The sequence below is a fragment of the Syzygium oleosum genome, unplaced genomic scaffold, assembly GCF_021117445.2.
Source record: "Syzygium oleosum isolate NSW1041296 unplaced genomic scaffold, Sole_v2.1 Sole_v2.23, whole genome shotgun sequence".
NCBI lineage: Eukaryota > Viridiplantae > Streptophyta > Magnoliopsida > Myrtales > Myrtaceae > Syzygium > Syzygium oleosum.
The window spans coordinates 405,934-433,700 of NW_026607507.1; the positions used below are offsets into that span (position 1 = coordinate 405,934).

The window sequence follows — 27,767 nt, forward strand, 5'->3', positions numbered from 1 at the left end:
TCTTTTTTATGTGCTCGAACCAAGTTTGGTTGGTGGTGTCATAGTTCGTGTAACGGTGGTGACCGGTAGCACAAGGCTAATTAATGCACGTTTGGAATTTTCGACATAATGACTCCATTGACTTGCTAATAAGCATACGAGGAGGATTTTTGTGGGGTCTAATGTGTTGATGCAAACTATCCTTGCTCTGGTGCATGTTAATCTGAGGTAAACTTCGCTTAAAATCTTGACCATGTAGCTCAAAAACTTAATTTGGGTGGAAATTTAAAAGAAATTTTAAACTGTTGTGAGATAAATTTGGGGGTAATTTTCTGAACTTTGTAGCATTTTTCCTCCCCAATTTTCTTCGCCCCTTTGTTCCCAAACATAGCATAAGTTTCACATGTGGTTTCCTTCTATAACTCTTGTTTTCGTTGGATTGAGATTGGACAAGATTAGAAAGGGGTGTGCTGTGAATCAACTACTTCATTTAAGATCTATATACCTGAAAAAAGCCAAAAAAAAAAAGAAAAAGAAAATCTGCAGCGCTTCTCTCTGATCTGTATGCTCCAGCAGTAAGCAGGAATGGGATGTGAAGGAGAAAATTAGTGAAAAGATACATGGCCACAAAAAAATTGAAGGGTGTGTAGTGATTCATCAGAAAGTGGCGACTCCGCTGTATCTGGTTCTTGTTCTGTCGGGCGAAAGGCCTTCTTCAACGTCAATGGCCTTTCTCTTGTTGTTATTGCTGGATTTCTGTTGCTGGTGTGGTTGAATCTGCTGCTGGGATTGATGGTGTTGACCCTGTTGGGTTTCGAGTTCATGTTGGCACGGTGGTGGTTGCGATCGAATCTCACCATGTCCCTCTGATTCTTCTCGTGATTCCTGTTTCGGATTCTCGAGCTTCTTGGTTCTCATTATGTGGGGTCTGAGCTTATTCACATCCGATAATCTCACCGGCTTCAGGAGAAATTCCTCCGCCCCTTCTTCCAAGCATCTGCATCGTCCCAAATGAAACACACCCGTTAACAAAACACCATCCGTCCTCCCAAAAGTCCGGAACATTTGAGCACAAACATTGAGGAAGTTCTCTCTTTCCTACAGTAGTATATGCTGCTCTTACCTGGTGATCCTTGAAGGGACATTCTCGGATGACATAATGACCACCGGGATGTCTCTCAGAGATGAAGATTCCTGCGAAAGAACACAAGTCATATGAGATTTGCATACACCAGTTCTTTCCAGTACTCTCTAGGATTAAGTAAAAGAATGCACTTTCAATCTGCACCAAAAAAAAAAAGAAAAGTAGAGGCTATCTATGAGTTAAGGAAAATTCAATTTTGAGGGGGACATTCGAATTCTGAAAGGAGAAAAAGGGGTTTGCCAAAGAGAAAAGGTTCTCGCGGATTAGACCTGATAGCCCTGTTCTGTCCTGCTTTTCTTTGTTTTCTTGGCTCGACAGATCTGGTGATCAGTCAGCCTTTACTATTACTGGGAAAACAGGTAGGGAATATATTCTTGGAGATTACTATCATGGAAATTCCCAAGCAAGTGGGCAGGGAAAAAGGGGCGCAAAGAGATAAAAATGGAAGGACCCACGAACAGAAACATTCAGACCCGTGCATGTTAGCCACTTTCTGGACTTTGTCAATTTATCGAAAGCAAATCAATCAATCTGGTAAGACACGCCTGGGGCCAAATTTTCCCGGAAAGGAAAACGATACCTACAAGACGACCGAGAGAGAAGAGAAAAAGAAAAGAAAAAGCGCGAATGGGAAAGAAAGAATACGTGTGATCATGAAAAAGAGGGGAGAGGAGAGAATCCAGAGGGCGTACCTTGATTTTCTTGAGCAAGTCGAACCCGGTCATTCCGGGCATACAGTAGTCCGTGATGATGAGATTCACCTCCACTCCCTGTTAATCAGTTGATTGGACGTCAGAATGAGCCGCACGGCTGAACCCCCAGGAAATCGAAAAAATGGACAGGAAAAAGAAAACTCCCGAGTGAAAGAAAGGGAGAAAAAATGCCGAAACTGAAGCACGCATTACCTGATGATCGTTCGGCGAAACGGACGGGAGAGGATCGGAGCTGCTTCGGTCATCGTTTCCACGGGAACCCAGAAACTCCAGAGCTTTACTGCCAGAATCAACTGTAGTCACTGCAAATGGCAACAGGAAGAATTGAACAAAGTGAGAACAAAAGAGAACGAGATATGAAAACACCCGAAAAGGAAAAAAAACAAAGCAACAACCAGAAGAGCTAAGCCAACTTCTTGAAGAACCCATTCTTCGTTTCATCCGAGAAAGAACAAAGGCCAGAGAGGGGGAGAGAAGGGAGAGAGAGAGAGAGAGAGAGTGCCTTGGTAAGAGGAAATCTTGAGGAGCCTCTCGATGAGCTTCCTATCGACGAGGCTGTCGTCGACGGCCAAGACGTGGAACCGAGGCTCTGCGGCAGTGCCCATTTTGGCGGGGCCCCCCTCCCAGAGAAAACAGAGAAACTCCTCGCGAGGGTTCAGCGCCTCTTCTTCCTCCACTTCCGCCGCCGCTACGACAGGGGAGGAGGAGGAGGGCGACGAAGAAGAGAGCACGGGGTCGATATACGAGGAAGACCCAGTAGAATGCACATCCTACAGAGCAAGATCCGACCAGATTTCCTCATCCCCCAACACAACCTCTCTCCCGAGCCGATTCTTCCTTCCTTCCAGTTGCAGACGCAGAGGCAGAAAAGAATGTGAGATGCATAGAGAGACAGAGAGACAGAGAGACAGAGAGAGGGTATTTGAGGCGTGCGAAGTGGGGGGTGGGGTTGAGTTTGTACGAGAGAGAGGAGGAGAGGAGATTACAGAGAGAGATTGTGTTGGACGGAAGCGAAGGCAAAAGCCGAAAGAGCAGGGGGGGGAGAGACAGAGAGAGAGAGAGAGAGAGAGGGGGAAGGGGGGGTTGGAAATGGGGCCCGCCAAAATCCTCCCGAGCAGATACAGATGACGTCACCGTCCCTCCGCCTCTGCTTGACCGCCGGCATGTGCGCGCGGGGCGGGGGAGCTTCAGCCTAGCCGCCATCGCCGTATCTTTTGAGAGCAGGTGGGGGAAGCGCGGTGGAAAAAAGCAGGGGAGGGAAGAAAGAGAAACGAAGGGACAAAAACGAGAAAAGAAAGAAAGAAAGAAAGAAGAGGAAGAAATCGATGCATTTGGCTGGATAAAATCCTTGATGGGCTGGAGTGTAACCAGCGCCGTTAGTCGTTTCTAAGTTCGAATCATCATGTTCAAGCATTTTTTATTTCACGTCGTGCATGAAAAATAAGTTTATGTATCCTCGATAATCAAATATGCATGACTGAGTATAGTCACGCCAGATAGGGATCGATTTGGTGTTCGAAAGAGTATTGGATGCTCTCTATGTTATCTTAAGAGGAAAATCATCGTAAATCACGTGTAGCAAAGATGAAGAACCAGGTGAAATCATTGGTCTCGAGAGGCATCGTTCCTAGATATGTAAACCAATCATTATTTGTAGAGAGTACTGTAAGTCTTCACTCACTTTCGAATCAATGAAATTTCACCCTCGATTGAGATGAACGGAACAGGACTTCTACGCTCCTAAAACACCTCCAAATGAGGAAATCAACATGTCCATGTCACACAAGTAATCGACTCGACAGGCCAAACCAGCACATCAAGTCTCACTCAGTAAGTGACGTCGGCAATTCCATCTATTAACTCCATAAAGAAAAAAACCAAACGGAACAAAAACATAATCTTTAAGTATCTAAATGCAATTACTGGGGTTTGCCCCAGTAACTACATTTCATACTTAGGAAGGGAGAGGTAGAAAGTTCGATTTCCCACATTCTTAAGGGGGTTAGGGGCGGGGACGTGTAATCTCAGATGTGAGTTTCGACTCCCACGCGTTATAAGAGGCAGGGCAAAAGTCTAACATTGAGTTGAGAGTTAGAGTAGGACAGACAAAAAAAAAAATTGTACCTGCACCCGAAATAAAGTTTACAAATTCAATCGAGCAATTTGAAGGAAAAAAACGTCTAGGGCATGCATGCTTTTTTCCGATTTCAGCGAGACACAATCATAAAGGTCTTGAAACATCCTCCGTCTCCATTGAAAAAAAGAAGAAACGGTAAAAGATTCTTTCCGTCGAATAAGGTCCACCGGAAAAGTCTGTGAAATCAAAAGATAAGCTCATGGCTTTCAAGAGCCACCGTGCCTATCTCGGGTTTCCACCGTCGGATCGAAAATCAAGAGATGTCCCATCCATCATCCCAGCTCAAGAGATTGAACGGTGAAAGATTATAAGAGCACGATGTCTAATGCGGCCACGGATTTTTACCCCTGAATCGAGGGCGGGGAGCACCACGAAACAGGTAATCCGGCGAGAGGGGGGTCCTCATTAGGAAGGGAAGAAGATTCCCCGACAGGCTTTCGATACATGATGCATGGTCCAGCCTGTCCCGTATGATCCACGCTCCCAAAGATTAAAAAAGGCTGATCTCGCGGGGCCCACGCGCCTTCGTGGAGATCTTTGCTCATGCTCATGCTCACGCTCATGCTCGCCTCCACCACCACCCCGCTACCATGCTCCCTACGCCCTACGCGCGACAGATCACCGCCCCCACATCCATTGATCCTCGGATTTGGTCGCTGTTTTGTTGCCTCGTCCGTAAAAAAACGGTAAGTAAACAAATCCCACCCATCCATCCATTTTTAAAATACAAAAAAATGTTGATCGTTTGATAAATTTTGCAATAGTTCTTGCGCGGGATAATGACACAAATAATTTCGGACTTTGGCCGAGCATGTGACGTCATTTGCGGAGTTTTTAAATTTGTTCGCTGTGATCCTATAATTCTGACCCAATGCGTGCAGCGACGAATTACAAGTTTGGGGATGGCGTTATGCACCGTTTGATTTCATTTTCTCTTCTAGATCGGCGAGCCAAAGTTAAACATATCAAAATGGGTCATAAACTCATTTATTAACGTATATATTATAGTTATATTCGGTAAATGTGTTTAAACATAATATGGGTCATAAACCCATTTACTTAAATCCAACTCACTTTCATGATTCTCTTTTCACCCTCTCTTGATCTTGCTCTTGTTTACTCCGTGTGCTCACTTCAGTTTGGCTATGAATTTTCTTTTATTATGTTAGATATGGAAATGTTTTAACAATATGAGTCAAGTCGAGTATATATCGGAGATAGATCAGGTTAAGTATGCATCGAATGGTGATGTTATCTCCACTTCTTGTTTTGCATTTGAGGGGAGAATCTACCATCCTCCAAAGATTGTGTATTGGTCTGCTCGCAAGAAGCCTTGCAGTGTTTGCCTTCGGAAATTTCATGATGGCTTGCTTTGACCCCATCAATGTCCGAAGGACATGTTTGGCCACTGGTGGACCTATTTTAGACATCATTATCGGCACGTTTTCAAGAACTCAAGGTGCACAACCCTAAAGATAATATTTAATATGATGAAAAGGATAAAAAAAAAAGGAGCAAAAGTTAAACGTGGAATGCCCGCTCGTTCTTTCTTTCAACCTGAAATTCACTCGGGTTATTCAATCATTTGTTATTCTCTCGGTGACTGCTTTGGATACCGCGCAAACTCGAGTGTCCTAATCTCGAAGGAAACCTTATCAGATTTGATTTATCCAAATAACAAGGGTTAACATGAAAAACGCCAAATTTGGCATATGCGTGTCGCATTAATCCCAAACTAGTATAATCGTGCCACATTCACCCACAAAAAATTTCAGATTTACTACAATTTGGGATAAATGTGGCACGGGTGTATCGATTTGGGGCAAATGTGGCATGGATGCATGGTTTTGGGATTTTTATTACACAAAAATTAGTTTTGGGTAAATGTGATGCGAGTATACCAATTCGGAGTTTTTGTGATACAAAAATTAGTTTCGGGTAGATGTAGCGCGAGCATACCAGTTTGAGATTTTTTGTAGTATTAACCCAAATTACAATGGTCAAAGATTGTGATTTATATTACCAAACTCACCTGATTTAATTATTTATGACTTTATCTTTTTCGAATGAAAATTTTCACATTTAATAACGCAAAATTAGTTCGACCTCTTGGTAGAGTGTGGTGGGTTTTGTGTAAGCTCATAATTAAGTTAAATGATGGATCGAAGCTGAATTATCTCTATCTTTTCTACTTTGGATGTTTAATCGTAGCATGATCATGTCATTATGTGACGTGAACGTGTACATATTTCCGTAATTCAGTTGTGTTTTGGTGTTGAATATTCAACGCGTCGGCACCTTAATCGCTACAAATTTTTCGATCAATGAAAATTTTTATTTTCCAAAAAAAGACCAAGTAATACATACATGATATCTTGAATCATGTGGATCCGACGGATTTCAAAGTGGTATCGTGATCCTTTAGGACTTGGAATCGGTACGAACAGTGGAGATTCCGGGATGGAGTAATACCCTACCCACCCGGGAACCTTGCGCACCGATAACAACTATTCACCTGTGCCCGGACCACATCTAGAGCTTTTTTCAAGCGACACTATGTTTAGGCACCCGATAAATATAGAAAAAAAGACAAAGACAAAGGTAACAAATTTTGACCACCCATTCCTTTGATGCCGCCAAAAGTAAGAAAAAAACAAACTAGCGACCAAAAAATAAAGGTAAGAAAAAAAAGGAGGAGGAAACAGACGTTTGGACAAAGAGCCAAAACAATAAACGATGTTTGGACCAACCTCGATAGAGATTGGAGGGTCGCCTTTTCACTAGCATATGGTATTTATTTCCAGCATCAAGATAAAATCGTGCATCAACTTTTTCTTTTCTCGAGAAAATTATGCAACACCTTGCCTGTAGCTTGGATCATCATATTTACTGTCCTCGAAAGCCCCAACCCAAAAGTTTAAATTAATACAACGCATGTCCTACAAAACAAATTAAGACAGAACGTGACTCCGATACCATATTAGCAAGTCCAATTTGTTATAAAAAAAGACCATACGTGTATAAAGAATATATAAATTCCATAGACAAGTGATGCGAAATATTTTATCGGTTTATATCCCAGTTCATTTCCAACTCCAATTCCTGTTGGCTTATTTGTTCTCACAATGCGACTCGTTGCATCTTTTGGGTTTTTTTATTTGAGGATTTAAGTTTAATCTAGCTTAGAACCAGCACCATCCGAGATTAACCCATTCACCTAATTACAAATATTGAACAAATTATATATCTTAGTTATATCTTAGTCCGAAACGATAATTTATTATTATTGCTTAATAATAGTGGATGACCTTTATGTTAGTCATGTAATGTACGTAAAAGTCACAATAGTATCTGATTTAATTTGTTAATTTCATTGCTTGACTTTCAGATCGATAGTCAATTGTCCTAATGTCAACGACAGTGACGATTTCAAAGTTCAACACGTGAATCAAGTCGCGGACCTAAAAGTCCATATTTTCCTGCGATGTGTCAATGGCTCAATCGGGTGCGTGGTCAAATCAACTACAAATTGTTTAAATTAAACATATTATTAGAATCTAATTAATCAAGGTATGACACGTATCCGCGGACTTTTTTTCTCGACCCAAAAAACTATTTTTTGGGGAAATTGACACGTCATTTTCATGGTGAGGTAAATGGATACGAGCCTGACAAGCATATGAAACGTCGAGATCAAAGTTCGATGATCTTGAGAATAGCCTGTGATAGGAAAATACCCAAAAAAAAAATCATAAATTTATTACATCTATACCAATTCAGTGTCAAATCTTTTAATTGTATCAATTTTTTTTAGTACAACCGTACCAATTGAGCCCTAAACATTTTCACATCTTGTCAATTAAGTCTACCAGACCAATACTTAGCAGAAAATTATTGACGTGAATGTCGATAGTGTCACGTACGACAGCCGACGCTAATGTAGACAATTTTTGTAATTTTTGTTCTTTCTTCCCTTTTTTGTACCAAGTCTAGCGAGGACCGATAGACCCTTGCCGTCCACTAGGCGAGGGTTTCGCTGCCCTCGTCAGGTCTGGGCACTCGCTCGTAATTGGCGAGGGCTTCACAGCCAGCAAGGGTTGGTTAGCGATACTCGCCAAGCTTGGAAGATAAAAAAGGAAAAGAAAGAAAGAAAAAGAAAAGAAAAAAGAAAAAAATATATTATAAAAATTGTCAATATCAGCGATTTCCACCTAAAATTGGCCGAATGAATTCAATTGACAATTTTTTTTTCAAAGAATAGGTTAACGGTTCAATTGTTACATTTGAAAGGTTTTGGACTGAATTGGCACAAGTGTAATAGATTTAAAACTTTTATGATAATTTCTATCAATGATTTATGCGCAACGACATTACTTAATTAGGAATTTTGCAATATAATCTACGACTTATTTATTGGAAATTTAACTCCTTCTGAGCCGAAAAATTCTTTCCCGCCACCATTGCCACAGCTAAAAGGTTATTTTTAGCCTCGAACATACTTGGAAAATACTTCCCATAATTTCAAACGAGCTAAAAAAGATTCGGTAGAAGGATAAGAACATAAAATGCCGAAATACAAGGGGGGGAAAATCACTAGGAACATACATACTCTAAATTGTTAGGTGGAAGTAAGTAGAAGGATAAGCAATGAGGCGTTGACCATGTTATGATATTGAAAGATATTTCTTAAGTATAACGAAGTAACCCGTGGAGAACCAATGCCTAAGCCACTAAACTATTTTTTCGAGTCAATAGAAGAATTATCTTTTTTGTATATTATTATTCCTTTTGACTTGCCCACACATACAATCATGCGCAAAATCAAAAAACCAAAAAATTGATTTTTTTCCACAAAATAAGAATAAGATAAGACTATCTTAAATGTTCAAAACAACAGGTACAACCAATCCGAGAAGGAACTCAGGTGCTTAAAAAGGCTAAAGGGGAGACAGGGGAAGAAACTCCCCGGTATGGTGGAGGGATCTCCCGTAAGTCCTTTCCGTGTTCCATCTCTCTCGAGAAGATAAAGATAGGGAGGGAACTTAGGGATTCCTTGAATGGAAAAGGTAGAGTTCATGTCAGCTTCGGCTGGCGACCGCCGAATAGGCATGTTGAGTAGCCTAGAGTGACAAGAAGGGAGCTTCGGCTCTTGCTAGGTCGGCCTGTGCTTAGCAGAATGCTTGGAAATTGGCTTGCCGGCTCAGTACCCCTAGTTACTAAATCGTTAGGTGGAAGTAGAAGGATAAGCAAGGAGGCTTTGACCTTGTTATGATATTGAAGAAATTTCACAAGCATAACAAAGTTATCCGTGGAGAACCAATGCTTAAGCAACTAAAATATTTTTCAGGTCAACAGAAGAATTATCTTTTTCGTATATCATTACTCCTTCGACTTGCCCACAGATACCATCTTGCCCAAAATCAAAAACCCAAAAATTGATTTTTCTTTATTTTTTTCATTTTGCTGTTGTTGAACAAAATAAGAACAGAAGAAGCCTATCTTGAATGCTCACAAGAGCAGGTGCAACCGATCCCAGAAGGAGCTCAGGATAGTCTTGTAAAGTCATTAGGACCATCAGCGGGTGGCTGAATACGCTTAACCGCCCGCCATTCCGCCATTATTTTAGCCTTTTAGGGAGATACGCTGCTTGTCTAGTGAGATCTGGTTTTGATGCTGTGCATTATTAAGCCAGCGGATCACCTTTGTCTCTGCCCTCTCTGCTGATCACTTCTTCTTAGTACAGTTTTTTATTTATTTGAGGGGCTATGGAGTTAGCTGGTGCGTGTGATGAATCATGGAACAATCATTTCGGACGAAACCCTAGTCCCAGGATCTTATTAAAATATGGGATCACATTCAAGCTGGAGCTCCCATGGCGATCTCGAAATCATCTGACAAAAAAGATACCGATGTTTGCTCGTCTTTCTGAGGATTGTTCTGATGATATTGGTGTATGTCTTAAGGGCTTCATGGGCTGACCTGGGGGAGCCTAGAATTTGGGGGCTTTGTAGAGTTCCTGAAAAATTCATTTTTCGCGAGGAAATTCTACGGGCATTTGTTGTATTTTTTTCCTGACCCCTCGATTTAAACTCGTTCTCCCGATCTAGATCTAAGAGGTTCACTTAATTTGATACGAGAAATTCGGTTCAAGTCCCTCCTAATTAGGGGTAAGCGGTTCCAGGTTTCGTACAGATTCCACCTGGAACCTGAAACCTACCCATGAAAACATATTTATCATTTTTTGGAACCTGGAACTTACTATACATATCTTGGACAGGTTGCAGGGTCAATTTCAAGGTGTATCCATATTTCACCTGTATTATTAATTGAACAATTACAGTGAATCGTCACCTTTAATGATCACCACTTGCTGCTAAGATCCACTGACCACAATTTATATTTATAGACACAAAGAATATGAAACTCTAACAAAGGTCATAAAATGAAAGCTCATGCTAGTGGTTCAAGATTATACATTCATCATTTAATACCATGGAATATCGCAGGATCAAGTAAAGGCATAGACAAAGAAAAAATGCAAAAAACTTGCTTAAGGCTATAAGTTCCACCTACCTAGAACTTGAAATCTACCCATCCAAATAAGTTCTTCAATTTTGGAACTTGAAAATTACTCTGTATACCTTGGAACCTAAAACCTACATGTTTCCACCGGTCATGTTCTCAGGTTCCAAGTTCTACCCTGGAACCATGCTCACTTTTACTCCTAATCACTCCATTAAAAGAAAAAAAGTTTGGAATTAGGATGGAAAAATACCACAAGTTGGTCTTATTAAGTTATTCGAAAAGCAAAATGGTGGTGGATGGATAAACTTGCACTTTCGACAGGTGACCACCAAATGGAAAGATGCGCTTTTTTGGCGGCAGAAAAGGAAAAGTGGCTTTGTACAACCCAAAAGTAGGGATAATAATAACAAATGCAAGAGCCCCAATCCAACTTGCCATTGTTGGAAACTTTCTGGAGCCACTAATGCTATTTTCTTGGGCCAACCAAGCCAGACTTACTATTACTGGCAAGGAAAAAAGGCCCCCAAAAAAGTGCACTTCGTGGGATTAGAGAAAGGTGATCCATTCAAAGGAATTAATTAATCGGCAGTACCAATTGATTGACGATTTCACTTTAGTGGAGTGGCAATAATTATTTGCCTTAGGATCGAGCCAATAATTAATCTTTGCACGTACACTTGTTAAATACACTTTATTTGGAATAAATTCGATTTTTGATACATCGACGGTGCATGAAGCAACAACGATCGGTGCATTGAAAAGTATAAAGTTTCCTTGATTGGTTGCTTAACAAATATCCCGGAGTACTCATTGACATAATCCATTTTAGTGTTATGGTAGGAAACGAGTAGACTCCCAGAGTTGGCACGGTTGATTGGGGCGTAAGGAGATTTTTTAGCTCGAGAATTGAAAATTCAATTATTTGTGTACCAACTGCTTTGAGTCCGGGCCATCCGCACAGACCAAATGCCTATACTTAATTGGTTCATGGGATCTGTAGGGTGTTTCATAGGTGTCCAGATTACCGGGCTTATGCGCTCATGCCCCTAGATAGAAGAAAAGAAAAGAAAAGTATCGTATACAAACTCGTGGCATAGTGATGTGATGAGCATTGGTAATTGAAATGCATGAATCGACCATATGCTTTTATTTTCTTAGGATCCAAAAAGTGTGATTGTATGTTTGTGGCGTGTGATTGGCTTTGCTTCACAGATTAGATGAGGCACTAACTTCTCACGATACTAGGTAAGAAAAGGGAGGTGAAAACTACATAGGAAAGGCAGCTGTTAGGCACGGTTAAATTAAATTACAGCGACTAAGCTAGGTTTAGAATGTTAATCACATGAAGAACATAATGTGTTTTTTTATTTATTTGCAATACATAGGGTAGTAGCAAATGGGGTTTATTTGTTCCCTCTCGTTATTACATTAGAGTTTGGTTAGCGAAATTTGTGCGACAAGACAATGCACCGATCCTTCTATTGTTCAATTTTCACTATACTTGGCTCTAGAATGAAATGTACCGAGGGTACAATTGTTTCGTGGAAAATTTATAGTTAGAAAATACTCTCCCCATCTTTCTATGCTTAGATCACCTAGGAATTTTGTACAGTTGATGAAAAGCCTATACGTAAATTTGAGAAAATGACTTTCCCTCTAAAAATCAGATCAAAAATAATTTTCCGAAAATACCGCCGGACCCTAGGGCTCGGGCCTAATTCCCCAAGGTCGAGCTCATACGGACCCTCAAGATTAGGTTCAGGACCCTAGTGGTTGAGCCTGAGTATTCGGCCCTCGTGCCCGATTCGCCAGTTTCCCACGCTCCGGTCCTTCGAAGCCTGTCCCTGGTCCCCCAAGACCGGGGATGAACCCCGAAACAATTGACCAGGTCACCGACGGATGGCCGGGTAAATAATACACAAAATCTCGGTCAGTTCCCGGGCTCCGGTCCCTGATGTCCGACGATACAATCCTGAAGCGATCTACCAGTATTGTTTCCAATAAATCTCTTATTCCCAGAAAGATTTGGTTGTTCAGAAGCAAGGGGACATCTTTTTCTGCTGTTGAGTTTCCGAGTCACGATTCTCGCCGGGCATTGTGGGTTGAAAGTCCACCGCCATTTAAAAATAAAAAGGGAAATTTGACAAATATGGATGTGGACAAATATGAGACTAATAAGAATTTTGATTTGGAGTGCATTTGAAGCTGTCTTCTCCCTATAATTCCACAGATTATAATAATCACTAAAATTTCACTATTGTTATATTGCTGTAATTCCTTGTCGAGATCGAAGATCCCGATCTCTAACTTGAGATGGTACGGGAGAGTCGAATGGTGAAACGAATGTTTTCAGGATAAGACTCGAGCTTCCGATCTTGTGTGTACTGAGTAATTATCCGAGCATACAGATTCACACTCTCCGCATTGAGAGGATGCATGAATGGCATGATTCGCGAATCGAGCGTCTCGCTTGATCGAGCTCACTAGAGGAAAAAAACGAATGTCCTAATCTCGATCGAACGATCAAGATGAGATTGAACTGAATGTAAATCAGGAATGTAAAGAGACATTGGCTTATCTTGGGCTTTTGATACGGGCTTCGTAAGTGGGCCTCTAGCGACCATGGGCTTGGCTGGTGGGCCAGGTTTTTTGGGCTCATTGTGACTTCTCATGGGCCCAAAAATGCATCCGAAGACAAGAACAAAGGAAGCAAAGGTAGTAGCATCGCTGATGCATCTCCACTAGACAGAGATAAAGGTTATATCCCGAGTTAATTTTCGAATGCCGGACTGAATTTATAAAAGTTGATCCTGTCTAGGGCAGGCAATATTTATGTCCGGATTAGGAGATTCGCGATGAATTATTTCCTTATTGCCCCGGCTCCCGAGCGGTTGCGCCGAGTTGGCACCCGAACACGAGACCTCGCATCTTATGAAGTGCAAAAATTACGGTTGCTCTTTTAAGGGGATTTAGAGATTTTGCGTTCCACCATGCCATCTTATTTACATGCATTCGATTTCTAACTCATGAAGTTTGTTTGATGGATTTTGGCCAACTCCCATCCATTTGGTTGATGAAGCTTTTGTGATCCTCGTCCTCAAACATCATCCCCGCATTTTACGTGCTAAATGGCCAAGTTTTCACGTACAGACTCCACCTACACAATTGTAATAAAAGGATCGTGTTTTCCACCCTCTCTTACCTGAGAAAATCTTCTCCAACACCTTTTATTGATGAGCTACAAAACAGGGATATTGGTCCAATTTTAATTTTTGTTAAGTTTAAAATTGCAGCTTCATCTTCTAAACCACCCAAAAAATAAGGTTGACAAATGTTTCCGGAGCACTATTAAAAATATTAAATGACGATTGATTCACTTTTCAAATCGAATGAATTTTCTCAACAAATTTTGATCAATGAATTATATTAACAATGGAAGTTAGGTCATCGTTCGACGATCCATAAATTATTCGATAATGGAAGTTAGGTAAATCGGATGCAATCTAGCAGGACCAGTCCTTCCTTCCTTCCTTTCTGGGAAGAAGACCCGTCTGTTTGACTGTACTTCCGTTTTGACTCGCTTCACTTCCTTCCCCCAGCCTCTCACTTGCAGCGACAGCAGCACTGTTCTCGATCACCGCCATGGCTTCGAAGCTCGGAGCAGCCGCAACGGCGCTAGCAATCGCGGCCGTCGTCCTGGCTCTGAACCCGCCGACGACCCATCACCTCCTCCATCCGCCTCCCGTCCCGGGAGCCCAAGACCGCCTCCACGCTTCCAGGGTGGTGCCGGTCACCGGGGCTTTCGGGCCCGAGAGCCTCGCCTTCGACCCGAGCGGCGGGGGCCCGTACACCGGCGTCGCCGACGGCCGGGTCCTGAAGTGGGAGGGGGACGAGCGCGGGTGGGTCGACTTCGCTTTCACTTCCTCTCAGAGGTACGACGTTGAGCCGCTGGTCTGCTCGTGCTCGACTTGGTTTTTCTTTCGCCTTATTTTCTATAATGAAATAGTGATTTTTGCTCTTCATTGTTGACATGTTCGATCGTCCTGGTTTACTTCCGTTGCTGGCGTGCAGTATGTTGGCGTTATCTTGATTCACCAAATTTCATATATTTGAGTAACATAACATAGCAGAGAACATGACCAATTTGTACAAATGCAGTGGGCCACGCCGCTTAGTATACTAATTTGTGGAGCAATCTTAGTATATGCTAAGCATCACTTGCTGCTGTTGGCGAGAAATGTGAGATAAATTTAGGGCAATATCCATGTTAGTTACTCGTTCTTTGTTTTTTTTTTGTTATTTGAGGTGAGATTCTATGCCGTATCGCAAATGCTTAATCAGACCGAGCGGAAAAGACCGGACTCTTGATTGTGCGCATAAATGTCGTCCAAAGCCTGGTTGACGATTTTGTGGTTTGTTTACTGCAAATGCGAAAACTAGATTAATCACATTTTGCAAATCATGCGTCACTTATGGTGAACTCTAAAAGAAAGTATGCAGATTTCTGTCATTTTTGCGCGGTAAGTGATTCAGTCCATCACATCAAATTAACCCCGTGTGTGCTTTTCAGCTTTGGTGTGTATCTCTTTCAATCCAAGTAACAAATGCAGCTAATAAGGCATTTGTTGGATTGGACTGATGACCTTTTTCTAGTTTGAATAGAGTTTTTGATCAAGTTGCTATCAGATTAGTCTCTCCGGAGAGATTGATCGTTTTGGAATGATGGAGAAGATTAGCATGGCCCTCACAAGGATGATGCGTAAATGGGCCAACCAGATTAGCCATCATCGAAATCTGACTTGTTGAGTACTTGTTCCTTTTGGGTTTCATGGTAACTCGCATTGAATTTGAGACCCCCAACATTGGAAGTTCTGTTGCTGCTGCTAACTGTCTCTAGAAAGTTTCATTTTCATTCACTTTGGTACAAATTCATAACATAGGGACAGAGCACATGAGTGCTAACATTCCGAATTCGAGAAGTTGTCGGGGCTACAGAACAAAAACCAATTTCAGTGTCAGCACTAGTTCATTAAATTTCCTGTAATATTGTGCTTCCTTTTGCTTATTTTGCCCGCAATGTCACCAACTTGGCCTTGTGCTACTAGGGATGAATGCATTCGCCCATTTGCACCGGAGTTGGAGCATGTTTGTGGGAGGCCTCTAGGACTCCGGTTTGATAAGAAAACTGGAGATCTCTATATTGCGGATGCATACTTCGGGCTTATGGTGGTGGGTCCAGATGGTGGTTTGGCCACTCTAGTGGCTAATGAAGCTGAAGGCGAACCCTTTCGGTTCACCAATGATATGGATATCGATGAGAGTGAAGACGTGATTTACTTCACAGACTCGAGCACAACTTTCCACAGAAGGTAAGTAAGACACAGACAGCATCAATACTAAGAGAAAGATGTCTGGATATTGATGGGTCTTGTATTCATAATAATGTGGGATAGCTCTACATGATAACTATCTTTATTGATCTTCACATGGTTAGGACGTGGTAACGAGGTAACCAATTGTTATATGGAAGTTATTCATATCAGTGTCTCCAGTTAACTGATTTTGTGTAGTCACAGGCTCACACCTCCACTGCAGCACCCAACTTCTTTTTCTTATAATGACTGAGCAAACAATACTGTAATTAGTTCTCAGTGATGTCTATTGATGCCTACAAGAAGCTGCTATTGCTGATAATTTATGTTTCCAGGCAATTCATGAATTCATGTCTAAGTGGAGACAAATCTGGCCGGTTGATGAAATATGATAAGTCGAGCAAGGAACTAAAAGTCCTTTTGCGAGGAATTGCTTTTGCCAATGGAGTAGCGTTGAGCGAAGAGGGTTTGTTTCTGCTGGTGGCGGAAACTGCTACTTGCCGAATCTTGAGGCTTTGGCTTAAGGGCCCTAATGCAGGAAAGTTTGACGTCTTTGCTGAGTTGCCCGGTTACCCAGACAATGTCAGGAGGAACTCCAGAGGCGAGTTCTGGGTCGGCTTGCATGCCAAGAAAGGACCGATCGGGAGGTTCCTTCTTTCCAATCCTCTCATTGGGAATTTCGCTCTAAGGCTGCCGATCAGCTTCCAACAGCTGCACTCGTTGTTTGTGGGAGGGAAAGCTGATGCCATCGCTGTCAAGCTGGGCAAGGAGGGAGAAATTCTGGAAGTAGTGGAAGACACGGAGGGGAAGTCCTTGCAGTTCATCAGTGAAGTTGAAGAGAGGGATAATAAGTTGTGGATCGGGTCGGTGATGAGGCCTTATATCGGCATTTATGATTTGAATTGAGCTACGTATTCTCTTGAGTTGTGAAATTGATGGGTGTCATGATCTCATCCATCTGAAGCTGTCTTCCGTGCGCATAATCTGATTGTACTGCATTTCGTTGTCGATGCAGCCGAGAAACAGAGAGGGTATTCGTTTGTTTCTCCTTCTCTATTGATTTACCCTTGTCGAAGTCGGTTTGTCGCATTGTCTGTAATAGTTTAATAAATCGAACTCCTAGTTAAATTTGCAATGGTTGTACTGAAGAACGTGGAATCGATTCTTAGGGAGGCTACTCAATGAATCGTTCACGTAGGTCGGCATCCATAGCCAGCTTAGTGATCTTTAGCCTCCCCCAGGTCTGCCAATAAAGACTTTTGAGACATCATCAAAGCAATGGGTAGCTCATAAGTAGCTGGCTATGGATGCCGACCTACGTGAACGATTCATTGAGTAGATTCGCCCTATAAAACGCACAGCAACTTCTGTGAGTGGATAGGTTTGGTGGGTCTCACACATCAAGCCACTTTCATGAACTTGGTGACCACCAAGACAGCGCATGATGACCGTTCTGATTCTGTCCATAACTAATTTTCTGTTCTCCGAAACAGTTTTGGAACAGAAACCCGTTTGGTAACGCAATATCATTTTTCTATTTCTGGGACAATTTTTTGTTCCAGAACCGATTCTGAACCAGAAATCAGAACAAAAAAAAAAGTAGGTTTTCTATTTCTATACAAAAAAAGAGAATCATTTCTGAGAGAACTCTTTCTTCAAAACACATGTTCATCTGGAAGTCACGATCTTTGAGGTGGGAAAAAAAAGCAAAAAATAAAAAATTTCAAAACTTCACAGAATGGTTTAGAATCTGTGGCTACCCACTTTGAAGCGAAATTTAAATTTTTTAGGTGCCGAAAAAAAAAAAAATAAAAAATTTCACAAAATGGCTTAGAATACCTACGCCACCCACTTTGAAATAAATTTAATTTTTTAGATGCCAAAAAAATAAAAAATAATAAAAAAATCTAAAATTTAAAAACTTCACAGAATGTTTTAGAATACCTGTGGCCACCCAATTTGACCGAAATTTAATTTTTTTAGGTGCCGAAAAAAATTTAAAAAAGCAAAAAATAAAAAATTTCAAAACTTAACAGAATGGCTTAAAATACCTGTGGTCATCCACTTTGAGCGAAATTTAAATTTTTTTAGGTGCCGAAAAAAATAAAAAAATAAAAAATTTCAAAACTTAACAGAATGGCTTAAAATACCTGTGGTCATCCACTTTGAGCGAAATTTAAATTTTTTTAGGTGCCGAAAAAAATAAAAAATTTCAAAGCTTCACAGAATGGCTTATAATACCTGTGGCCACCCACTTTGAGCGAAATTTAATTTTTTTTAGATGCCAAAAAAAATAAAAATAAGCAAAAAAAGCAAAAATTTCAAAACTTCACAAAATGGCTTAAAATACATGTGGCCACCCACTTTGAGCGAAATTTTATTTTTTTTAGGTTCTGAAAAAAAAAGTAAAAAATCAAAAATTTCAAAACTTCACAAAATGGCTTAGAATACCTGCGGCCATCCACTTTGAGCGAAATTTAAAATTTTTTAGATGCCGAAAAAAATAAAAAAAAATAAATAATGTCAAAACTTCACAGAATTGCTTAGAATACCTGTGGCCACCCACTTTGAGCGAAATTTAATTTTTTTTAGGTGCCGAAAAAAAATAAAAATAAGCAAAAAAGAAAAAATTTCAAAACTTGACAGAATGGCTTAAAATACCTATGGCCAGCCACTTTGATCGAAATTTTATTTTTTTTAGGTGTCGAAAAAAAAAAAAAATCAAAAATTTCAAAACTTCACAGAATGGCTTAGAATACATGTGGCCATCCACTTTGAGTGAAATTTAATTTTCTTTAGGTGCCAAAAAAAAAAAAAATTAAAAAATAAAAAATACCATTTGGGCACCTAAAAAAAATTAAATTTCGCTCAAAGTGGGTGGCTAGAGGCATTCTAAGTCATTCTGTGAAGTTTTGAAATTTTTGATTTTTTACGTTTTTATTTTTTTTTTCGGCACCTAAAAAAATTTAAATTTCGCTCAAAGTGGATGGCCACAGATATTCTAAGTCATTCTGTGAAGTTTTGAAATTTATGATTTTTTGCTTTTTTTTCACCTTCAAAAATTAAAATTTCACTCAAAGTGGGTGGCCACAGGTATTCTAAGCCCATTCTGTGAAGTTTTGAAATTTTTGAGTTTTTGAATTTTTTTGGGCACCTTAAAAAATTTAAATTTCACTCAAAGTGGGTGGCCACATGTATTCTAAACTATTCTATGAAGTTTTGAAATTTTTTATTTTTTTTGGGCACCTAAAAAAATTTAAATTTCACTAAAAGTGGGTGGCCATAGGTATTTTAAGTTATTTTATGAAGTTTTGAAATTTTTGATTTTTTGATATTTTTTTGAAAAAATTCAACAAATTTCCTATTTTCCCGAAATCTGAATTTTTTTATTTTTTGGAAATTGTGTTGAATTTTTCTAGAAATTTTCAATTTTTTTGGATTTTTTGAATTTTTTTGAGATTTTTAGGAATTTTTTGGATTTTCTAATTATTTTTATTCCATTTCTAAAAAAATGGATTTTTGTTCCTGGAAATAGAATTTTGTGTTGTTTATCAAACGGGTTTTTGTTTTAGGAAATAGAAATTTTGTACTGTTATCAAACGCGTTTCTGATCCAGAAATAGAAATTTTTTGTCGTTATCAAACGGGTTTCTTTTCTCAGAAACTCATCCTGGAACCAGAAATAGAAAAACCTATTTCTGTTTCAGGAACTCATTCTGGAACAGAATGGTTATCATGCGCACTCATAGTGTTTCGGTTTGGTTTTTGGGTTTATGACCCAAACTGTTACAATAATCATTTCTTAACTTTCCGGCCGAACCGTAACAAGACCCTACCCTAAATTATCTGAATTTTTTTTTGTTCTGGGTGGTTTTCGTTTTTTTACACCCCTCATTACAATTGCATTTTCCTCCATTTCTGCCATCCCACTTACTGGTTGATTATATATATAAACATACATGCAAACCTACCTAAAAAATTGGGTGATAGCCATATTTGTAATCAACCAAGCAAAGGCATTGTGAGAGATTTCTTCTGACGACGAGAAATGGAGGAAAACAAGACCCCTTATAATCTTGCATATAGAGTTTATATGTGAAAATTAAGCCATTCAGCATGTAAAATGTGAGGTGACCCTTGAGGAGGATCACAATGCTTCAATAATCATTAGATGGGAGTTCCCCAAATCCATCAAAACAAACTCCATAAGTCCAAATCGAATAAACTCATAGTAACAAATGGCACAAAAACTAGATGGCGTGTTGAAAAGCAAGCTCTCTAACCATCTCGATAGAACGACTGGAATCTCGCGCCTCGTGAAACACTAGGTTTCATGCTTGGTTCCTATTCGGCGCAATCCCTGGGGGGACCAGGGTCACGAAGAAGTAATTCATCGCGAATCTCCTAATCTAGACATAAATATTGCCCGCCTTAGTTCGATACGCGAAAATTAACTCGGGATATCACGTTCATCTCTGTCTAGTTGAGATGCGTCAGCGTGTCATCTTTACTTCCTAGGTTCGTCCCTATGCATGCATTTAAGGCCCATAAGAAGTCCCATTGAGCCCAAACTTCGAATCGCCGGACAAGCCCATGGTTACTCTAGGCCCAATTACTTCTAATTTCTGCTGATCCAACTAAACACAAAGCCTCAGACCAAAAAAAAAAAAAACTAAACACAAAGCCCCTTTGTTCGTATCCACAAGCCCATAATTGTGCCATGACTTTTTTGCTTTCCTTGTTAACGTCCACTTCATCTCATCTTCATCGTTCTAATCGAGATTAGGACACTCGTGTTTTGCCATGTGAGTTTAATTGAGCAATAGGCGCGCTTGCATTCCCAGTTCAATGACATGGGGTTCGAATCACACCATCCACGCATCCTCTCGAGGCGGGGAACTTGAATCTGTATGCTCCGATATTTATCCTATGCACGTGAGGTTGAAATCTCGAGTCTTATCCGAAAACTTTTGTTTCGCCATTTAACTCTCCCGTACCATCTCGAGTTAGAAATCTGGATCCTCAATCGCAATAAGGCATCATAACAATACAATTACTATAAAAAAAAAGGCCCCCCTTTTTCATCTCCGAGAAAAAAGAATTCACAAAAAGAGGAGGGGGAGGGCGGGGGGTAAATCTTTTTCAATGGATTTTTACCCCTGGGTTTTCAAAATTACCAAGATAAAAATAGGACCTACATCACTAGGCAAATTCGACCAAAAAAAAACTAGGGGAAAATTTCAATTAAGGACCCCAAGTGGGGTCAAATTCTCAAAAGAGGATCCAAAGTGAACATAGTGTCAAATAAGGGCATGAAGTGCCCAATCAGTCTCAAATAAGGACCCGAAGTGCCCAAAAAGTCTCAAATAAGGACCTGGGTCGCCGGCCGGCCAAAATACCGGCCTGGCGGGAAAAATGTTACTGTTCTGGCATCGGAACAGTAACTTTTTATTTATTTTTATTATTTTCTTTCTGTTTTTCCTTCTTTTTTTTTTTCCTTTTCCTTTTCTTTTTTTTTCTTCTCTTCCTCCGCCGCCGGCCAAAATCCAAAGTGAACATAGTTACAACGACTGCTTCTCCGATGAGGGCCCGGCAATTGTGCGGTCGGAGGATCGATCTTTCATCGCGCCCATCGCAACTTGAATTCCTCTATTTCATCATAACCGTTACATAAATTGTCATAACACATAGTTCAAAAATGCGCACTTAAGGCACATTGATACGTAGAAAAACGCATAACAGCAAATCCTTTCTGTTAAAATATTTAAATAATAAATCACGCATTCATTTGCTTTTTAAATAATTGATAGTGGTCCCACAAAATTTCACATAATATCAGAGCTGGAGGTCCTGAGTTCGAATCTTTTCATGCCCCATTTACCTTCCCAATTAAATATTTTCACGCTTAGTACTAAAATATTTAAATAATAAATAATGTCTTCTTCCTACAGTTTAAACTTTTAGAACAGGAAAAATAATATCTGTCTCATTTTTTTTGAAGTTGCCTCAAATCGCGCATTGCGTTAGACTGCACTATAATGGCTCACTCCATCCATTTTATTGATAAAATCACTTGAGCTTTTCGTCGTACAAAAATAACACAATGTGTGCGTATGAGCACCGGTTTGTATTTCAAACAACCTAGCTAGAAGTTAAAACATGTAAACATATAAACTAGCTAGAAATTTTGATTGAACAATAATAAGGCAAATATATCAAGATCACCTTAATTAAAAATTTGAATGCTAAATACAAAGTTATGGGAAATCACCATTTCTGATTATTTTTCTCCAATCATGAGCCCACATCTTCCAAAATTAAATGGGCTGTCAGTATTTATTGCTTCCCTGCTGAGGATCAGAAAAAAAGAAGCTATAAAATGTTGGAATTAATCGTGCCACCTATCAAATCCCTTGCTCATTCTAACAAAAAAACAAATAAAAAAAATCCTTATTACATTCCACAAACTTTTTTTATCTTTCACCCCTTCTCGTTTATCAATTTTTGGCCTTGTAAAAGCCTGCAAACGGCATATTCACGGACCCGATCCAAAACCCTCCATCTCGTTCCTGAACTTCACTGATCGACCTCCATTGATTCCCCACTCTCTCCTCCAAGATCTCCACCACCTCACCCTCCTCGCTCAACCTCACTCCCATGCCTCTCCCTCTCCAGCTCGTGTACAGCCCGTGGATCTTCATCACGTCGATCGGTAGCCCGAGCAAGAACTTCCCCATCCAGGAAGACGATAAAACCCACTCGAAGATCTTGTTCCTTTTCGAAAAGATGCCCACCCAGTAGCCCCCTCTGGGGCTCCTCTTGATGTTTTCAGGAAAACCGGGGAGCTGGGCGAAAATCTCGACCTTCCCTGCTTTCTGGGATGGTTTGAGCCAGTACCTGAGGATTTTGCAGGGGACTGTCTCGGCCACTAGGACGAAGTCGCCGTTTTCAGCTAGGGCCACTCCGTTGGGGAGCGAGAGATTGTTCAGGATTGTCGTCACTTGATTGCTTTCCGGGTCGTACTTCATTAGCCTTCCCGTTCGATCCCCGCTCAGTACTAGAGGAATATAGTTCCTGCATTGTTATGTTGATGGCATCTCCATGAAATGCATTTCACCTGAAGAACATGTATATACTTTCTCTCCCACAATACATATTTTCTTTTCACCGTACAGTGCGCGTCACGTACGGTCCATTACGTACATGCAGTATGTTCATGCATGAGAAAGGCAAACGATGTTATATAGTGTACACGTACCTTCGTTCGTACTGCGAGCTGCTATCGGTGAAGTACACAGCTCCACTGAGTGGATCAATGTCCAAGCTGTTGGTGAACCGAAAAGAAACACCATCGGCCTGCGTAGCGACCGCCGTGGCCAACCCGCCGCCAGGGCTGACGACAAGCAAGCCCATGTAAGCATCGGCAATGTAGAGACGGTTCGTTCTCGGGTCGAACCCTAGCCCCATCGGACGTCCACAAACGTGTTCCATCTCTTGATGCTCGTGGCGCTTCTCGCACACGTCTCTGTAAATATAAGAAGAAACCGAGACACTTGATTAGCAATGAAATCGAATGTGATCCTCCGTTCCTGGATCGTACTCTTCTAAGGGGACTGAATCGATGAGAGGTTGTATGTCAGATGACGGGAGATCAAGATGTTAAACGGCTTGCTGTGAAGAGATTAACTTTAATATCTACGTGTGAAGAACTACACTCAAACTTCAAGGTTTTAGCTGATTAGATTAGTTAATTTCCCCTTGCCGGCTAAGGACGATTTAACAATACCCTTTGTTCTAATCTCACCAAACACAATAAAGACGAGTCAAACGTAGTTGCTTGTTAGGTTTTCGTTTCTAACATCCGACGATCAAACAAAGAAAGGAACTCACTCACATAGACCAACACGCCAATTCCGAAATGCCTAATAACCAAAGTGCCGACTCTCAAACTTGTTATTTAAACTACCCTCGGGGTAATTATATAAAGAATGTACAATCAATCAATCTGTCCCGCGTACAAATTTTCTATTATTATCTAGGATTAATTAGGGGGCGAAGTGGCGTGTGGACAAGCTTAGCTGATTTTTCCAATTACCATAAACTACACGAATGAAGGAAAATACGACTCGTGATGCACGTAGAGTGTGCATGACAACGATTATGTGCCAGAGAACTGATTATGCTTAGAAATGATTCTTTTTTATTCCGTGCCCGAAAATAATTTCTAAACATTTGAAGGCATTTAGTAACTCCAAAAAATTTCTATCTTGAAATAGAAAAAAAACATAAATGCGTTTGGTAACTACACAAAATTTCTTTTTATTAATAATTTTTTAATAATATTTTGAATTTTTTAATATTTCTTTTTTTTTTCTTTATTTCCCTTCCCTTGCTTGGCCATGGCTGGTCGCCGGCGCCGGCGACCAGCCACAGGCAAGGGCCGGCGAGGGCATCGCGGCCCTCATCGTCGCGACCCAATCGAGGGAGATGGGTCGCAACGGCAAGGTTGAGCCTCGCCATGGCTGGGTGAGGCCTCGCCGTCGTGGCCGCAACGCCCTCACCAGCCCTGACCTGTGACCGATCGCCGGTGGCCGATGGCCGGCGGCAAGCCAGGAAGAAGAAGAAGAACAAACCAAGAAGGAAGAAGAACAAATCAAGAAGGAAGAAGAAAATTAAGAAGAATCAGAAATGGAAAAATTATTCTTAGAATCAGGAAACTACTTTTTTTTTTTGCTTTTTAATTCTGTTCCAAAACTGATTCTGAGAATAATTTTTTGCAAATTTATGTTTGGGAACAAAAAATTTAACAAACAAATTTCTGTTCTCAAACTGGGAACAAAAAAACATAAATTTTTATTATTTGGTAACTTGCCAAACAGCCCTTAGTGTTTTGAACTTCAGAACTATGATCTTGTCAAACTTTCTTCCTTAGCATGCCAATCCCTCGCTTCCTAGGATTACCGAAATGGGTTAGTAATGCCAAATGCGAAAGCGGCGGGATCACAAGCTGCTGGCCCAAAGGAGAAAACAATAAATTAGGTCAAAATTTTATTTAATGGAAAATGAATTACTCAATTCATATTTTTGGCTTTGTGTGTGAAGAGAAAATAATTCACGATAATTATTAATTAGCTACACCTTTTCGTGCGACGTGCGCCAACCTCGATGGAATCGTCAACGACGACCGCATCCCACCCCCTCTCTCTCTCTCTCTCATCGTGTCACTGTTCACCAGAACATCTACCGGAGGTCGCCGGCGGCGCACAAGCTAATCAACCCTAAGCCAAAAACATGCAGACGAGCTCACGGTTTAACATGGATCGCGCGTACCTGCTCGGAGAAGCGAAAGCGAAATCGACCCAGCGGCGCTCCCCCGCTGCCCACTTCACGATCCGCCCGTCCGACACGCCGGTATACGGGCCCTCCCCTCGCGGATCAAACGCGAAGCTCTCCGGCCCGATCGCGCCGCCGTCCATCGGAACCAGCTCAAGGCCATCGACGGCCCCGACTTCGGGGGCTATCGGGGCGATGGCGAAGAGGACGGAGACGATGACGGCGGCCGCCGCTAAGAAGAAGGAGAGCTTGTGCTTCATATCCATGGCCCGTATATGGTCTCCTCGGATGTCTTCTCACCACTCTGAAAGATGGCGAGCGACGAACGACACAATGGTACGTGGTGTTTGGGAAAGGAACGACCTTTATAAGAATCAGACGTCGAACATTAGATCAAAGGATGATGTGGGTTCACTCTATAATAAAGAGAGATAGTGTGGGGGCGAAATTAATAGGGAGGCACTATTTCCCTTCTCTGTATAACTAAATCTACCTAACTTTTATCAAATCGACAAAATCGCCGTCAATCGTTCAATTGCAATTTAAAGTAGCGGTCCCAAATTTATTTAATTACTTTCCTTTTTTTTCTAGTTTTCTGTTTCTATCTAGGATTTAATTGTTGGATTCAATTCCAAATGTATATTAATAGGCACTATATTTTGTAATTGTTGGACTTTACTTCCATAAAAATTAGTTTTGTTGAAAACAGAAATTTTTAAGAATCCTAGTTCTTTTCTACATTGTCATTCAAATTTATGGATAAATTATCAAGTAGAATCTAGAAATAATTTAACATAAACAATTTTTTAGCACAATCATTTTCTTATAAATTTTCACTTTTGCTGTGCATATCACTATCCAATCCCGTATTTGTGTGTGTATATAATTGGATGATCAAATGAAGAAAAAAAATTCTTTAAAGATTTTCCAAAATAAAATCACAATTACATTCTCCAACGAGAAACTTTAAAGATGAAATCTAATAAATCAAAACATTGCATGAAATGGGTTTTTTCAAAATGCCAATAAAATCTCATTATTTTGGATTAACAAAAATTAATAGAATGTTTATGAAAATATATCATGATGTCTTCCCGTGCATGATATTTTAAGTGTATCCTAGATATTTATGTAACATCTTACATGCTTTTCGTAAAAAATATCTCGCCCGTAGAAAGGAAAATAGACAAATTCTTTAATGTAGTTAGTAAAGAGACTTGATACATATTTTCGGCTAATGAAATTAAAAATAAAAAATTCACCAAGAAAGTGAGCTTTTAAAATAAGAAAAACAGAGAATAGATAAGTTATTATAAAATCCATGATGAAAAAGAGACTTTTAAGTTTTTATCTATATCAAAGAATTTGTTTATTTTCCTTACTATTGGTGAGATACTTTTACACGGAGCATATAAAACGCTATAGGAATATCTAGGAATGCACTAAAATTCTTTAATACACTAAAAAAACAAAACATGTGAAATACTTAATTATGGCAACTAGATCCTAAATAGAAATAGAAAAATAGAGAGAAAAAGGAAGAAGTGATGGGGCCATCACTTTGTAATTGAATGATCGAGGGCTATTTTGTTTTTTTTTGTGTAAATTGGGTGGATTTAGTCATATAAGGAGTGAAAATAGCAATGCCCAATGAATATTGTTAGAAGATATATGTCGGCAACCGTGCTACGTAAAACTGCCGGCATAACTAGATCGGCACGTCAGCGATTTCTGACAAAAAATGATAGGAATGACTAAATTAGCAAATTGTAAAAAGGTTTATGATTAGTCATCAAAAGGAAATTTGTTAGAAAAATTCAGATTTCGGGAAAATAGGAAATTTGTTGAATTTTTTCAAAAAAAATCAAAAATTTCAAAACTTCATAGAATGGCTTAAAATACCCGTGGCCACCCACTTTTAGTGAAATTTAAATTTTTTTAGGTCCCCAAAAAAAATCAAAAATTTCAAAACTTCACAGAATAGTTTAGAATACATGTGGCCACCCACTTTAAGTGAAATTTAAATTTTTTAAGGTGCCCAAAAAAATTCAAAAACTCAAAAATTTCAAAACTTCACAGAATAGTTTAGAATACCTGTGGCCACCCACTTTGAGTGAAATTTTAATTTTTTGAGGTGAAAAAAAAAGCAAAAAATAAAAAATTTCAAAACTTCACAGAATGACTTAGAATATCTGTGGCCACCCACTTTGAGTGAAATTTAAATTTTTTTAGGTGCCGAAAAAAAAAATAAAAACATAAAAAAATCAAAAATTTTAAAATTTCACAAAATGACTTAGAATGCCTCTAGCCACCCACTTTGAGTGAAATTTAATTTTTTTTAGGTGCCCAAATGGTATTTTTGATTTTTTTTTATTTTTTAATTTTTTTTCGGCACCTAAAGAAAATTAAATTTCACTCAAAGTGGATGGCCACATGTATTCTAAGCCATTCTGTGAAGTTTTGAAATTTTTAATTTTTTGCTGTATTTTCTTTTTTTCGGCACCTAAAAAAAATAAAATTTCATTCAAAGTTGGTGGCCACAGGTATTCTAAGCCATTCTGTGAA

The 27,767-nt window shown here is 40.0% G+C and overlaps 3 protein-coding genes across 3 annotated transcripts; 1 reads left to right on the top strand and 2 right to left on the bottom strand.

Moving 5' to 3' along the window:
• Positions 1 to 528: 528 nt before the first annotated feature.
• LOC130134704 (two-component response regulator ORR3-like) lies at positions 529 to 2,472 on the bottom strand. The gene is made up of 5 exons (XM_056302300.1): positions 2,339 to 2,472; positions 2,029 to 2,138; positions 1,816 to 1,893; positions 1,103 to 1,173; positions 529 to 976 (listed from the first exon to the last, which is right to left on the bottom strand). Exons 1-5 carry the CDS (start codon positions 2,439 to 2,441, stop codon positions 637 to 639), a joined length of 702 nt encoding a protein of 233 aa, XP_056158275.1. The 5' UTR covers positions 2,442 to 2,472; the 3' UTR covers positions 529 to 636.
• An 11,514-nt stretch (positions 2,473 to 13,986) lies between these two features.
• On the top strand, positions 13,987 to 17,001 carry LOC115674654 (protein STRICTOSIDINE SYNTHASE-LIKE 10). The gene is made up of 3 exons (XM_030597113.2): positions 13,987 to 14,430; positions 15,604 to 15,867; positions 16,206 to 17,001. Exons 1-3 carry the CDS (start codon positions 14,141 to 14,143, stop codon positions 16,774 to 16,776), a joined length of 1,125 nt encoding a protein of 374 aa, XP_030452973.2. The 5' UTR covers positions 13,987 to 14,140; the 3' UTR covers positions 16,777 to 17,001.
• Positions 17,002 to 22,178: 5,177 nt separating this feature from the next.
• On the bottom strand, positions 22,179 to 25,497 carry LOC130140987 (protein STRICTOSIDINE SYNTHASE-LIKE 2-like). Its single transcript, XM_056321516.1, has 3 exons — positions 25,200 to 25,497; positions 23,128 to 23,394; positions 22,179 to 22,943 (listed from the first exon to the last, which is right to left on the bottom strand). The coding sequence occupies exons 1-3, from the start codon at positions 25,466 to 25,468 to the stop codon at positions 22,367 to 22,369; spliced, it is 1,113 nt and encodes a 370-aa protein (XP_056177491.1). The 5' UTR covers positions 25,469 to 25,497; the 3' UTR covers positions 22,179 to 22,366.
• Between the last annotated feature and the right edge of the window lie 2,270 nt (positions 25,498 to 27,767).

What these genes read in the sequence shown, in the direction of transcription:
- LOC130140987 (XM_056321516.1), bottom strand. Translation starts at nt 25,468, where the DNA reads ATGGATATGAAGCACAAGCTCTCCTTCTTCTTAGCGGCGGCCGCCGTC. An exon ending in GCTTTCGCTTCTCCGAGCAG is followed by an intron (nt 23,395 to 25,199) that starts GTACGCGCGATC and finishes TTATATTTACAG; the next exon opens with AGACGTGTGCGAGAAGCGCC. An exon ending in AGCTCGCAGTACGAACGAAG is followed by an intron (nt 22,944 to 23,127) that starts GTACGTGTACAC and finishes ATAACAATGCAG; the next exon opens with GAACTATATTCCTCTAGTAC.
- LOC115674654 (XM_030597113.2), top strand. Translation starts at nt 14,141, where the DNA reads ATGGCTTCGAAGCTCGGAGCAGCCGCAACGGCGCTAGCAATCGCGGCC. An exon ending in GCTTTCACTTCCTCTCAGAG is followed by an intron (nt 14,431 to 15,603) that starts GTACGACGTTGA and finishes TTGTGCTACTAG; the next exon opens with GGATGAATGCATTCGCCCAT. An exon ending in AGCACAACTTTCCACAGAAG is followed by an intron (nt 15,868 to 16,205) that starts GTAAGTAAGACA and finishes TTATGTTTCCAG; the next exon opens with GCAATTCATGAATTCATGTC.
- LOC130134704 (XM_056302300.1), bottom strand. Translation starts at nt 2,441, where the DNA reads ATGGGCACTGCCGCAGAGCCTCGGTTCCACGTCTTGGCCGTCGACGAC. An exon ending in ACTTGCTCAAGAAAATCAAG is followed by an intron (nt 1,174 to 1,815) that starts GTACGCCCTCTG and finishes GTTCTTTCGCAG; the next exon opens with GAATCTTCATCTCTGAGAGA. An exon ending in GTCCCTTCAAGGATCACCAG is followed by an intron (nt 977 to 1,102) that starts GTAAGAGCAGCA and finishes GGGACGATGCAG; the next exon opens with ATGCTTGGAAGAAGGGGCGG.